We start from the raw sequence: 15,550 nt of genomic DNA on the forward strand, positions 1-15,550 counted from the left end.
ATATAGGAAGGCTATCAGAGGTAGGTTCTTTACGCAGAGAGTGGTTGGGGTGTGGAATGGACTGCCTGCAGTGATAGTGGAGTCAGACACTTTAGGAACATTTAAGCGGTTATTGGATAGGCACATGGAGCACACCAGGATGATAGGGAGTGGGATAGCTTGATCTTGGTTTCAGATAAAGCTCGGCACAACATCGTGGGCCGAAGGGCCTGTTCTGTGCTGTACTGTTCTATGTTCATTGCTTTTAGAAAAAACAGTTGGTCACCACCCAGCATCATCTTTCCAGCTCTTCCTGCCAGGTAGGACACTCCACTCTAGATGTTCCTGGGTCATGTGAACTCTACTTTCAGCTATAACAGACATTCAGCTCCATGGAATAAACCGAACAGTTCTGTCAATTAATGACACAAGCAAACCATGTTTCCTGAAAAACGTAAACAAATTAACAGTCCATTTGGCTGCCTGATTTTACCCAGGATTTAATGAAACCAGGTTACTCTAAAGGCTTCCAGCTGGCCATGACTTGTTTTTAAGAAAGGCTGTTTGTCCAGGTTTCAGGCAAGAAGTGAGGGACGATTTCAAACTGTGTCCTGAATGGATCAAATAAAAAGGACCACATAGTGGTTGGCAATGCAATGACTTACCAGCCCTGTAATTACCAAATCTAAAATTGCTACTTCACTTTGTGTTCAGCTTTAAATAGCTGTTTAAAAACGACTGATAAAATTACAGGTTTTGCAGCAACTCATTATTATGGGTGGCAAAGCTCTAGAGTTGACTAAACTTGTTTTTTGTTTGGAATGGAATGCAGCAATTCTAAAATATAATCAAACCAAAATCAAAAAGGTTCAAAGCAAAATATTCAAATTTTTGTGCTGACACACAATGATATATTCTTCAAATCAGCATGGTTCTGCTGCATGTATACATCTCAAGCTAGATTTTACTGAGTGGCAAGTTAAAGCAGCTGTAGTTAGGAGTTAAAGAAACAGGGAGACACTAATAATTGTGATCTGCTCCAGTGCCTGTATCATCATCCCTTCTCATATTCTTTATTCGGTTATACAGTTTCTCTCCTCCCCTATATCAAGAACACAGCAAGAAACAGTGCCTTCTGGCTTAACAGTTATCTGGGTCAGTCAACAAAGCAAATTTCAACATCTAGAAATATCCAATATAATGTGATGCCATTAGAACTGTATTGCGTTGTACTCTTAGTGAGTTTTCTTTTCTGGTACTAAACTGGTAAGTTATATTCAGTTACAGTCTCCTGAATGGATTAAGTATTTTCCTACTAAAAAAGGTCACAAATAAGAAAAAGCCTTTTTCTTCAGAAATATTGGCTTCTCACTAGTTACTCCTGATTACAAATATTGGCTCTAAACACATTCTCTAAAGATCAAAAAACAGGCAACCATGTCCTGCAGTACTATACCATAACACATCCTGGATAATTGACAAGTGCAATGAGAATTTACTGTGCCCATTGCATGAATTCTACTTTTGAACTGTTTTTTGACTGCAGATTATTTGGATAAATATCTCAAAACATGGGACAATAAGTGAGAAAAGATACGTCAAAATAAATGTCTGCAGAAATATGGATTAAGATTAAGCATCTGTGACACAAAAAAGCCTATCTGGCAGTGACGTCACCAGGCCCTTTACTTCAAACTGTAGTCCTTTCTCAGACCAAAAACAGACACATTACTATATGTCACTGCACCATAGAGTGATAATTTGCACCTGTAATTTTTCAACAAGAGAGAGGAGACTCATCTCAGAGGCCAAAGAGATGGGGATTAATTTTTCTGCTCGTTGTCTACGATCAAGCACAACTGTACCATCTGATGCCTTCTCAGATGATAGGGATTTAAGAACAGCATCACCAACAGAACTCCTAGTATAGTACTGCAAAGGGTTGGATGGTTGTATAGCCATTGACTTGGCTATGGACAGTAAACAATTTAGCCAGAACACCGAAATACTTTAAACATTTGACATAGTAAGAGGAGAGTTTTGCACATTGCTGAATAACAATACAATTTGTCTTGACCAAAGCACATTTAGTTATTGAATCAGTGCATTAAAAGATAAAACAAGAACAATGAAGCAGAGGCATGGGCTTATTCAAATGGCTAATCTCCAGTCTCTGCGCTGCCTCTAATTGAAGGTACAAAGATGGATTTGCAAAAGTGCATAGCCAGGAAAGCAAATGGAATAAAGCAGATATTTCCAACATAAATATCTAGTAGAATCCCGAGACCATCCTACTGTCCATTGCTAAAACATGTTCTTTTCAACATTAGCATGAATACTTGCATTTCCTAGTAACTGGGAAATCTACTTTGGCTGTTTCTAACAGACAGCACTTGGACAACAGGTTTTTGAGAATATGCAATCTGGCTAAAACGTCCGAGCTTTCACCCCTGGATCTGATTCCAGCCCAGATTAATTGGACGGAGTCCCTTGCCAAGGATTTGGTATGGGATATCACAACTTAGTCCTCACTGATGTGCACCTATGCCACAAAGCTACACATATTTGACAATTTATCATCAGAATCCAACTAACATTTTGGTCCTCCATCTCTCTCTTCATAGTTGTAGCTTATAGTCAGGTTTATTGTTACAAAGCATTTTCACCTATGAATGGATGAGTGATTCAATGGATAGAAAAGAAATTAAAAATAAAACAACAATTGTGGCTTCAGAAGCAAATGACCTCTAAAAAAATTCCATTGAGCTTAATAGAAACTAGAAAAGCTAGAGTAATTTGAGCTTCTAAGATGTAATAATTCCATTCCATTATTAGAATTTCAATCCCAAGAAGAAAGAAGCATTGATTCATATTGCTAAATATAGCAACTACAACTAAAATTCTCGATTATAACAGTTTGTAGCAAAACTCAAATCAATTGTTAGATCAACAAATTGACTTTATACCAACAATTTGTGTTAAGCATATTTCTCTAAGAATTGAGCAAATATTGTGCACTTTATTTTGAAGAAATTACGGCGCAAAAGACAGCAAAAGTCATCAACCTGAAAAGTTAACTCTTGTTCGCTCTCCAGAGATGCCACCTGACCGGCTCCGTATTTCTAACAGTTCCAATTTTCATTTCAGAATGCCAGCATTTAAAGTATTTTGCTTCAGTGTAAACCTTTAAACCATTAAATCACTGGTTCGGCTTCAGATCCAGCATTTTGTCCAATTCTGGGCACCACACTTTAAGGATGCCAAGGCCCGGGAGAAGGTACAGAGGAGGTTTACCAGAACAGTATTGGGATTGAAAAAGTACACATTTAAAAAGAGCAGAAAAACTGGGATTATTCTTCCCTGAACAAAAAGTTAAAGGGAGACTGAATAGAGATATTCCACTTGCCAAAAGATTCAGAAGCAAAATGAACAGAAATATACGCAGCAAGTAATGATTTAGAATGCTCCAATTTTAGTGGGCAACGCAAGTATAAATAGTAACAATGAGGAGATGGATCTATATTCTTTTTCAGGGCAATGGGATAGATTGTTCAATGAGTCAGCACTATGGCTCAAAAGGCCGGTTTCTGTATTATGAAAGCAAAATACTGTGGATGCTGGAATCTGAAACAAAAACATAAAATGCTGGTAAATCTCAGCACGTCTGACAGTAACTGTGGGGAGATAATAGAACCAATGTTTCGAGTCTGGATGACCTTTCGTCCAGAACTCCGCTTCTCTACAACACTATCTTATGATTCCAAGGAAGAGATAAACATTATTGGAAAGTCAAGTTGGTCTTCAAGACTTTGGCATGAGCAGAGGGGCAGAATGGGATTGAGCTGGCATGGACTTGATGGGCCGAATAGCCTCTCTGAAAGGCTAATAAAGATTTAAGAAAAGCATGGAAGGTTTACACGTAGCAAGTGAATGCAATGGAAGAGGCAGGTATGGTACTAGGTGTGTCAGTCTCCCCTCCCCTCTGGCCGGAAGTGGCGGCAGACCGGAAGTCGGCCACCCCGCGAGGCGGGGGCGCGGCCAAGGGAGCAGCGTTGATGCCGTCCCACTATTTGGCAGCCGGAACCGGCGGCGCTTCGGCCGACCCCTCGCCTTGGCACACTATCTGGCAGGGTAACCGCGACCTGTCGGCTCGCAGCCCTCCCTCCCACACACACTGCCGACGGCAGCAGTTCTCGAAAGAGGCCTTATCCATTTCCTTTCCCATCCCCATCCCACTGACCTTCTCGCACAGGGTCCGCACTTGGTTCTCGTTGAGTTGCTTGCACTCGTTCAGCTGCTCGATCCAATCGTCCAGCTCCTTGGTGAACGCCTTATTGTCCATAATTGCGCCGGCCGCCGCTGCTTATCTTTAAATTACCAGAGGTAGGGCTGAGGGGGGGAGGGGAAGGAAGAATGATGAGAGGGGAGGGTTAAAATAGAACCATAAATAAGTTACATGGATTCGGGCCGCCTCAGCAGCTCGGCGCCGTCCCTCTGGCTGTGAGTGTGTGTGTGTGAGGGGGAAAGGAGAGGGAGCGCGAGCCAGAGAGAAAACGGGTGCGCGCACGCACCGACGTAAACCCCCCGCGTTCTCGCGGCGCGCGCTCACGCGCTGGGAGGCGGTTGGCGACCGATTTGAACGGGCGCGATCGCCGGCCGTTTGCCCCTCTCCTCGCGCCCGACGTCACCACATCGGCTTCTCTCGCGCACAGCGCGGGACCCGCCTCTGACACGTGACGTCCTCTTTCTCTTCCCCTCCCGCGTCTGACGTCACCACATTGGCATCTCGCACACCCGCCGCCTCCTCCTCTGACAGGTGACGCCCTCTTTCCCCCCCTCCCGCGTCTGACGTCACCACATCGGCATCTCTGACACGTGATGCCCTATTGCTCCGCCCCTCCCCTGTCCCTTTCTCAGACTCGCCCTCGCTTTCCTGCGCCACCTGCAGGCCGGAAGGACTGACTTAGGAACTGCAGCGTCATCCCCACCAACCTTTTCCAGTCGTGTAGCACTGAAGAAGACATTTTGATTGATTTATTGTTGTCAAATGTATTGGGATACAGTGAAAAGAATTGTTTCTTGCGCCCTACACCAACAAAACATACCGTTCATAGAGTACATGGGGGAGAAGGAAAGGAGAGGGTGCAGAAAGTAATGTTACAGTTATAGCTAAGGTGTGGATAAAGCTAACATATAATGCTGGAAAATCTTAGCAGGACTGAGCATCTGTGGGGAGAGAATAGAACCAATGTTTCGAGTCTGGATGACTCTTCGTCAGAGGGAAGGGCCATCCAGACTCGAAATATTGGCTCTATTCGCTCCCTTGCTTTTGCTACCAAATAAACCTGTTGGACTTTAACCTGGTGTTGTTAGACTTCTTACTGTGTTTACCCCAGTCCAACGCCGACATCTCCACATCATGTCTACTCGCTCCGGACAGACGCTGTCAGACTTGCTGAGATTTTCCAGCATTTTCTGTTTTTGTTTCCGATTCCAGCATCTGCAGTATTTTGCTTTTATCAACTTAATATAAGATAGGTCCATTCAAAGATCTGATGGCAACAGGGAAGCAGCTGATCTTGAGTCATGTGATCGCAGACTTTTATATCTTTTCCTCAACGGAAGAAGGATGTCTAGGGCGTGTGCGCTCCTTGATGATGCTGGCTGCTTCCCATTATTGCTGTTTGGTCTCTTGGAAAGAATTATCCCATTAGTCCCACATCTCTGCTCTTTCCCCAATCCTTGCATTTTTGGCTTTCAAGTATAAGATTTCAGTTCTTTATATATATAGAGAGACAGAAAAAGGTGGCACAGTGGTTAGCATTGCTACCTCACAGCACCGGTGACCCAGGTTTGATTCCTGCTGTCGTGTGGACGTTTTCCCTGTATCTGTTTCCTCTGGGTTCTCCGATTTCCTCCCGCAATCCAAAGTTGTGGAGGTTAGGAGGATTGGCCATGCTAAATTGTGCCTCAATGTACAAAGTTGTGTAGGTTAGGGGAAGTAACAAGGTAAATGTGTGGGGTTATTGGGAAAAGAGCACAGAGGTGGACCTGCATAAGATGCTATTTTGGGTTGAATGGCCTCCTTCTGCACTGTAGGGATTCTATGAAAAAACTGGGCTTGTTTCCTTTAGAAAAAAGGTTATTGAAGTTATTTATAGAGCGAGTAAATAAAAATAAACTTTCATACGAACAAGGATCCTTTTGGTCCCTGGAGCCTGCTCTGCCATTTAATAAAATCATGACTGATCTGATAGTAGCTCAGATCTGCATCCCACCTACACCCAAATAATCCTCACTTACCAAGAATCCAACCATCTCTGCCTTAAAAATATTCAACGACTCTGCTTCCATCACCTTTTCAGGAAGAGTTCCAAAGACTCACAATCCTTTGAGTGAAAATATTTTGCCTCATATCTGTTTTAAATGGGCGACCCCTTTTTTAAAAACTCTCTCACAAGTGGAAGTATCCTCTCCATATCCACCTTGTCAAGACCCTTCAGGATCTTGCATGTTTCCAGCAGCCGTTAACCAGAGGACACATAATTGTAAAAGAGACATGAAAAGCAAGAGGTAAATGAGGAAGGATGGGAGGAACTTCAGATGGAGCAATAGTTAAACCAAGTCGCTTGTTTCTGCACTAAAGCAGATTACTGGTCAGTGCTGTTTGTCGGAGTTTGCAGTATGCAAATTGTCTTCATTACAAAGGTGATGACACTTTTGCAATGAAGCCAATTCATGAAGAAAAAATAAGTCTCACGTTGTTATGTTCCAGAGTGCACTGCCTGAAAGGTTGGTGAAAGTAAATTGGATGATAAATTTCAAAGTGAAATTGGATAAATCACTTGAAAAAGAAAAAGAAAATTGCTGGGCTTTGGGGAAAGTAGTGGGACCAATCTCTTTCAAAAGCCACCACAGACAAGATGGACTGAATGGACTCCTCTCTGTGTTGCATCATGTTATATCCAATTCATTGTTGAAAGTTACAATTGAATTTGCTTCCACCATCTTGTCAGGCAGTGCATTCCTGATTATAGCATCTCATTGTATTGAAATCATTCTCATCTTCCCTCCGGTTCTTTTGCCACTTAACTTAAAGCTGGTTTGCGAGTCTCCCACCAGGAAAAAAAGTTTCTCCCTGTTTACTCTATCATATTCATCTGATTTTTGGATGATGTGGAATGCGTGTAACAAGTGAAAAATAGAATGAGCGCGCAGTTAGTAAAGTTTATTTATCAGTCACAAGTAAGGCTTACATTAACACTGCAATTAAGTTACTGTGAAATTCCCCTAGTCGCCACAGTCTGGCGCCTGTTCGGGTCAATGCACCTAACCTGCACGTCTTTCAGAACGTGGGAGGAAACTGGAGCACCCGGAGGAAACCCACGCAGACACGGGGAGAACATGCAAACTCCACACAGACAGTGACCTAAGCCGGGAATCGAACCCAGGTCCCTGGCGCTGTGAGGTAGCAGTGCTAACCACTGTACCACCGTGCTTCCCTTAATATAGTTAATATAGCATCTTTGATGATCTCAGAATGTCTCAAAAGGATTTCGGAGTCACGTAAGTAATTTTAAATTTTAATTGCAAGTAACTTACAAAAGTATCATCATGTTTGTGATGAAGCCAAATTGCACGCTGCAAGGTCTCACAATGAGATAAATTACCAGTAATCTGCTTTAGTGCAGAAACAGGCTACTTGGTCTAACCATTGTTCCATTTGAGGTTCCTCCCAGCCTTCCTCATTTACCTCTATCAGCATAACCCTGTGTTCCTTCTCCCTCACATGCCTGACTAGCTTCTCCTTAAATGCATCTGTACCATTTGCTTCAACTGCTCCCTGTGTTAGCCAGTGCCATGTTCTCACCACTCTCTGGGTAAATAATTTTTTTTTCTGAATCTCTATTTGATTTCTTGGCGACATATAGTTTTGCTCCTCTGTACAAGTGAAAACACTCCCAGGGGGCCGGGAAGAAATTGATCTCCCGCAGTCAAGTTGCATGCATTCCCTTGACGTTCATTCGATGTGGGATGAATCAACTGAGGATGTAACATCATCACACACACTCACTACTGATGGCATTTCCTATTTACTGACTTGTTTTATAAGAACATAAGAAATAGGAGCAGGAGTAGGCCATCTAGCCCCTCGAGCCTGCCCCGCCATTCAATAAGATCATGGCTGATCTGACGTGGATCAGTACCACTTACCCGCCTGATCCCCATAACCCTTAATTCCCTTACCGATCAGGAATCCATCCATCCGCGCTTTAAACATATTCAGCGAGGTAGCCTCCACCACCTCAGTGGGCAGAGAATTCCAGAGATTCACCACCCTCTGGGAGAAGAAGTTCCTCCTCAACTCTGTCTTAAACCGACCCCCCTTTATTTTGAGGCTGTGTCCTCTAGTTTTAACTTCCTTACTAAGTGGAAAGAATCTCTCCGCCTCCAACCTATCTAGCCCCCGCATTATCTTATAAGTCTCCATAAGATCCCCCCTCATCCTTCTAAACTCCAACGAGTACAAACCCAATCTCCTCAGCCTCTCCTCATAATCCAAAATTGTTTATAATTTTTTTTGCCTGCTTTTTAACCTGATTACTTAGCCTTTATATTAATTTTTCAATGTAGATTAACATACGATTTAGGAGTAAGCCATTCGGTCCCTCAAGCCTGTTCCGTTTACACACAATTCAGCCTTTCTCGACTAAAATGCCATTGTTAAATTTTCACAGGCTAAAGAAGGCGGGTTTGTGGGATGTTAATTAAATCCCATGAAAGTGACTTTGGGTCAAGAACCCATTTATCTTATTTACTGTATCAGCCAACCTAGTATTATCAGCAAACTTAGACATACGGCTCTCCGCTCCTTCATTTAAGTCCTCCTTCATGTAAGTATGTTGAAGAGCTGAGGCCCCAGTGCGGATTCTTGGGAGACACCACTTGACACATCTTGCCAATGGAATACATGCCCGCTATCCCTAAGCTCTGTGTCCTACCTCCTAGCCAATTCCCTACCCATTATCAAAAGATTGCTTCCAATTTCAGTCTCTTCCACGGAACCTTATTGAGTCCCTGGAGGTTTTAATGTACAGTGGGTAGCATCTCTACCTCTGGATCAAAAGCTCTGGGTTCGAGTCCAATAAGAAGTTTAACAACACCAGGTTAAAGTCCAACAGGTTTATTTGGTAGCAAAAGCCACACAAGCTTTCGGAGCTGCAAGCCCCTTCTTCAGGTGAGTCACTAGTCCAATGCCAGGACTTATTGGCCACAGAAGGAGCGTTCATAACGCAGTTCAATGGGCTGATAATCAGCTCAGGAATCCTTCCACCACTATCCCCCAAAGATAAAAAATTTTGACTACCTTCCAGAAACTCAAATAGCATCCATTGATTCTCTCTTATCCAGCATGTAAATGGCTTCGTCAAAAAAATTTCCATGACGTTGTTTAGACTTTGACTTACCCTTTACAGATCCATGCTGGCTTTCTTTATCAGCTCATATTTGTTCAAATCATGCTGCCCGAATAAGAGAATCTCGTAACTTTCTCACAAAAGATATCACAAGGGTATGACCCTGTAATGGGAGATCGATTACAATGTATAAAGTATACCAACTCAGCATTGAACAAATACTGCCTACGTAATGAAGCTGGTGATCTTTGTATGCAATTTTTATCAATTTACACAACTGACTCATGATTTAATAATTAGCCAGAGAATCTTGTAAACCATGGTGCACCATACTAGTTATTGGTAGTCTTACCGGAGTTGAGAGGGTTGGCTTATGAGGAGAGACTGAGTAGACTGGGGCTATACTCATTGGAATTCAGAAAAATGAGGGGAGATCTTATAGAAACATATAAGATTATGAAGGGAATAGATAAGTTAGAAGCAGGGAAGTTGTTTCCACTGGCGAGTGAAACTAGAACTAGAAGGCATAGCCTCAAAATAAGGGGAAGCAGATTTAGGACTGAGTTGAGGAGGAACTCCTACACACAAAGGGTTGTGAATCTGTGGAATTCCCTGCCCAGTGAAGCAGTTGAGGCTACCTCATTGAATGTTTTTAAGGCAAGGATAGATAAATTTTTGAACAGTAATTAAGGGTTATGGTGAGCGGGCGGGTAAGTGGAGCTGAGTCCATGAAAAGATCAGCCAGCTGGCCTTCGCCTGCTCCTAGTTCTTATGTCCTTATGTAGCTGCCCCATTGCTTCATTCTACGATCACAGTTCTATTAGCAGAACTTAAGGACTTTATGACGTTCCAATTGAATACATTTGAATGCATAGAGCTGAGTTGCTAAGTTAATGATGTGGCAAAAATGTTCTCTTCATCATGTCCCAGTCTATCTCACTTGTGAATGTGCAGCTCAGTTTGCAGTCTGAAGGTAATAAATAGGCTGTTCATGAAGACCAGCAACCATAGAGAGTCCTTAAATCTCAATTTGTCAGAAATATAGGTCAGGTTCTTAATTTATCTGCACATTAAACAAAAAAAAGACTTGAATTTATATCTGTTCAGGATCTCAGGATGTACCAGATGCTTTTCAACCAATAAAGGCTTTGCAGAAAATGTGGCAGTAGCAACGTGGATACAAAATTGGCTAAGTAATAGGAAACAAAGAGTAATGGTCAGTGGATTTTTTTCGGACCGGAGGAAAGCTTGTAGTGTGTGAGTTCTCCAGGGGTCAGTATTGACAATATAATAATTGAAAGTAGCAAGCCAGGTGGAGAGAGCAGTTAATAAAGCATACAATATTTTGAGCTTCATTAATAGGGGCATAGAGTACAAGAGCAAGGAGGTCATGCTGAACTTATAGAAGACACTAGTTAGACTTCAGCTGGAGTACTGTGGTTCAATCGAGAGGGCATTTGATGATTATTTGAATAGAAACAATATGCAGGGATATGGGGAAAAGGCAGGAGAATGGCACTAAGTCATAATGCTTATTTGGAGAGCTGGTGCAGACACAATGGGCCGAAATGGCCTTGTGTGCTGTAACAATTCTGTGATTCAGTATGTGCACAGCAAGGTCTCACAAACACCAACAAAATAATTACTAGATATTGTTATTTTTAACATGGTATTGGTTGATGATAAATATTAGTGAGGACAGTGGGGAGAACGCCTTTGCCCTTTGAAACAGGGCAATGGGATAATTTACTTTAATCTGAAAGGGCCTCAGTTTACATCTTATCCAGTACTGAATGGCTGGCCTAGATTATCTGCTCAAGTGTTTGGCATGACGCTTGAATCCACAGCCATGGATAGGACTGTCCTTGTCATAGTTACAAGAAGGCTGCATAACCTCACAAAAGCATCCAGTGTGAGACATAATGGCGAATACAGGTTTCTTCAGACGTCCCCAGTCAGATGTATCTAGATTTGAGAAGCTAGCTCCTGGGATGATGCTGAATTTATCCCAGAAGTATGAGGTGCAGTTGTATTTGCTTTTGGTTCCTCCTTCCTCTTCTAGATCCAAAGCTGCCACTGGAGTATCCATAGACAACAGGGTTCCAGTGACAACACTGCAAAAATGCAGGAGCAAATGACATCAACAAATGCATCAAAGATAACGCAGACCAAGTAAAAAAAGCTGAACCTTATATTCAATGCTAAATTTCAATCATGTCTTGAAAAATCAAATTTCCAAAGGCCAGGGAATGAACCTGCAGTAGCACCCCTCTCATACACATAAGACGTGGCCGAATATAGAGAATATTTGGGAGAGATCTTCGACTTTAGCTTAGGTTCAATTCACACAGGATTGACTTGCAATGTGGTTCGAGAAAGGTCTACCATTCAATTAGATCATGGCTCATCTGTATCTTCTTGTCATGTACTTGACTCGGTTCCTTATTCCCTTAATACCATTGACAAATGTAATTTGCAGAAATTAATTCAACGTTATGTGCCAGGTGTCCATAGAATCCCACAGTGCAGAAGGAGGCCATTTGGCCCATCGTGTTTGCTCAAACCACAATCCCACCCAGGCGCTATCCCCATAACCACATGCATTTACCCTAGCTAGTCCCCCTGACACCAAGGGCAATTTGGCATGGCCAATCCACCTAACCCGCACATCTTTGGACTGTGGGAGAAAACCGGAGCACTCGGAGGAAACCCACACAGACACGGGGAGAATGTGCAAACTCTACACAGTGACCCAGGTCAGGAATTGAACCCGGGTCCCTGGCGCTGTGAGGCAGCAGTGCTAACCACCGTGCCGCCCTGTCTCGTGAGGAACATGCAATCTTGTGCAGTTGATAGGAAATCCTCAGAAGTAGTCACAGTGTTTTTGCAGTGTAGAAATTGTTCATGGTTACATTTTGCATCGTGTTCCAGACAGAAGGGACTGATCACCGATGGATGTGCTCTAAACAAGTGTTTTAACCCCTTGAGTTTTATGACTCTCAAGAACAGACACAAAGGTTTTCTCATAAGTTTTTAAAAAAGGAAGAATCAATGTTTATTTCTCAATACCCAAATATATCCACAACAGCACACACACACAGGCACACTGATACACACACAAACAAACAAAAGTCCAAAAATTCATTGTTATACTCGAGTCTTTCAAGATAGAAGCACAGATGGTGTTACCCATGGCTTACTCTCACCTCTGTCATAGGGTCACAGATTCAGGTCCCACTCCATAGACTTGAGAAAACAATCTAGGTTGTCATTTTGTTGCAGTACTGAGGGAGTGCTGCAGTGTCAGAGATGCTATCATTCAGTCGAGATGTTAAACTGAGGCTCCCTTCACAGACTGATGTTTTGTAGAAGAGCAGGGTTTATTTTTCTAGGTATCATGGCTAATTGCGAAAACAGATTTTCTAGTTTCACCTCATTGTTGTTTGTGGAGTATTCCTGTTTTTCCCAGTGTGTGGGCTGCGGGATAAGTGAGAGACAATACACAGGCCCCATTCAAATCAACAACCCATCAGTGGACATGGTTGATAGTGCCCACGATATTAGAGGGTTGGTCATCTTGACTCATTCTCACAATATATTCTGAAATACAATAAGAAGGTAGATGAGGGCAGTGCAGTTGATGTTGTCTACATGGACTTTAGCAAGGCCTTTGACAAAGTACCGCATGGTGGGTTGTCGCATAAGGTTAAATCTCACAGGAACCAGGGTAAGGTATCTAAATAGATACAAAATTGGCTTCTTGACAGAAGCCAGAGGGTGGTTGTAGAGGGTTGTTTTTCAAACTGGAGGCCTGTGACCAGTGGTGTGCCTCATGGATCAGTGCTGGGTCCACTCTTATTTGTCATTTATATTAATGATTTGGATGAGAATATAGGAGGCATCGTTAGTAAGTTTGCAGATGACACCAAGATTGGTGGCACAGTGGACTGTGAAGAAAGTTATCTCCGATTGCAACGGGATCTTAGATCAATTGGGCCAGTGGACTGACGAATGGCAGATGGAGTTTAATTTAGACAAATGCGAGGTGATGCATTTTGGTAGATTGAACCAGGGCAGGACTTACTCAGTTAATGGTAGGGCATTGGGGAGAGTTACAGAACAAAGAAATCTAGGGGTACATGTTCATAGCTTCTTGAAAGTGGAGTCACAGGTGGACAGAGTGGTGAAGAAGGCATTTGGCATGCTTGGTTTCATTGGTCAGAACATTGAATACAGGAGTTGGGGCGTCTTGTTGAAGTTGTACAAGACATTGGTAAGGCCACACTTGGAATACTGTGTGCAATTCTGGTCATCCTATTATAGAAAGGATATTATTAAACTAGAAAGAGTGCAGAAAAGATTTACAAGGATGCTACCAGGACTTGATGGTTTGAGTTATAAGGAGAGGCTGGATAGACTGGGACTTTTCCCTCTGGAGCGAAGGAGGCTGAGGGGTGACCTTATAGAGGTCTATAAAATAATGAGGGGCACAGATCAGGTAGATAGTCAATATCTTTTCCCAAAGGTAGGGGAATCTAAAACTCGAGGGCACAGGTTTAAGGTGAGAGAGGAGAGATACAAGTGTCCAGAGGGGCAATCTTTTCACACATAAGGTGGCGAGTGTCTGGAACAAGCTGCCAGAGATAGCAGTAGAGGCAAGTGCAATTTTGTCTTTTAAAAAGCATTTAGATAGTTACATGGATATAGAGGGATATGGGCCAAATGCGGGCAATTGGAATTAGCTTAGGGATTTTTAAAAAATGGCGGCATGGACAAGTTGGACTGAAGGGCCTGTTTCCATGCTGTAAACCTCTATGACTCTATGACAGCGGTAGTTGCAATCTAAGCATTTTGAGGTTTCAAAGAGAGGAAGAGCAAGTTGAGTTATTTTTCTTTATTGGGATGAGGGTGTGCCCATTCTTAATTGCCCTTGAACTGAGTGGCTTGCTTGACCATTGCAGAGAGCAGTTAAAAGTCCATCACGTATTGCGGGTCTGGATTCACATGTAGGCCAGGATGGTAGATTTCCTTCCCTGAAGAGCATCAGTGAACTAGATGAGTTTTTACAATTGATGATTGTAAGTCTAGCTTTATATTCCAGATTTACAATTACAATCGATGATAGTTTCATGGTACAATTACTGAATTAATTCCCAGTGTGTGGGCTGCTGCTTTTCCAACATTGCAGCAATGACATCATGAAAAATATATTTCATTGGATAAGCAGTGCTTTGCAACATCCTGAGGTTGTGAAAGGTGCTATATAAATGAAAGTTCTTTGTCATTCATAGTTTCAGGATTTGGTGACTTCACCTAGTGTGTTATAACTTCGAGCAAAGGCTTAAAATAGATATTCCAAGAATAGTGAGGTGTTCCTCAGTCATGCAATTTGCTTTGGTTCATCAGTCAATGAATCAAGTAATTTCTGCAGATGTTGCACAAGGTAGGTGTTTTATAGGCTGATAATAGACTTTCTCAACCTGGGCCCAATGAAGTAAAGGCCTCAGAATAACTTTGCTTTTCAAAGCTTGTTTAATAAAGCACTTAACAGAGGAACCATATCAAATGTCTATTTCCATCAAATGCAAGAACTTAGTAAGGTATAAAAATACACACTAATTCAAGTTTCTTAATAGATGGCACAAATCACACTGATATGCATCACTAGCATCATTAACAGCGACAATGGGATGAAAACGTTATGCATCATTGCAACACCTTCATATTCATCTCGCAAATAGAGACAGAAAAAAATAATGAACACTCAACAATGCAAATGGTCATGACGAATATATCAAGAATTAAAATTTGTCCATGGCTGGTATACACATTTAAAAAAAATCTGACAACATGTTTATTTTTGGCCTTTAACAAATTAAAGGAAACTCAAGTGGGAACGACAGATTTATAATTGTCTCCAAATGCTCTCGTCTAATGTACTTCTGAAAAGAAAACATTGCCACGTTAAGAACTTGATACCCCAAAACAGCGGGGAGACCGGTCAGCTGAAAGCAAGCCCCCAGGCCATTTGCAAATTCCAGCATCCTTCTGGAAAATATCACTTTAGAAAATTCACGTCAAAATAACTATTTTTGGGATTACACTTTTGTCCCATTTTTGGATTTTCTTCAAAAGAAAAGTGTTGCACAATTAAA

At 42.2% G+C, this 15,550-nt stretch overlaps 1 protein-coding gene across 3 annotated transcripts in view; it reads right to left on the reverse strand.

Moving 5' to 3' along the window:
• ppp2cb (protein phosphatase 2, catalytic subunit, beta isozyme) overlaps positions 1-9,622 on the reverse strand; it is a 29,557-nt gene extending 19,935 nt beyond the window's left edge. The window contains exons 1-2 of one of the 3 annotated variants that reach the window (XM_078209440.1): positions 9,447-9,622; positions 4,220-4,368 (exon numbers count right to left, since the gene is read on the reverse strand). In XM_078209440.1, coding sequence (XP_078065566.1) covers positions 4,220-4,321 — 102 coding nt within the window. In that variant the 5' untranslated portion in view covers positions 4,322-4,368; positions 9,447-9,622. Of the gene's footprint in view, positions 1-4,219; positions 4,496-4,588; positions 4,690-9,446 lie in introns of those variants that run through there. The other 2 variants (XM_078209449.1, XM_078209433.1) reach the window with 2 other exon arrangements.
• Between the last annotated feature and the right edge of the window lie 5,928 nt (positions 9,623-15,550).

Source organism: Mustelus asterias, chromosome 1, assembly GCF_964213995.1.
Source record: "Mustelus asterias chromosome 1, sMusAst1.hap1.1, whole genome shotgun sequence".
NCBI classification, from domain to species: Eukaryota; Metazoa; Chordata; class Chondrichthyes; order Carcharhiniformes; family Triakidae; genus Mustelus; species Mustelus asterias.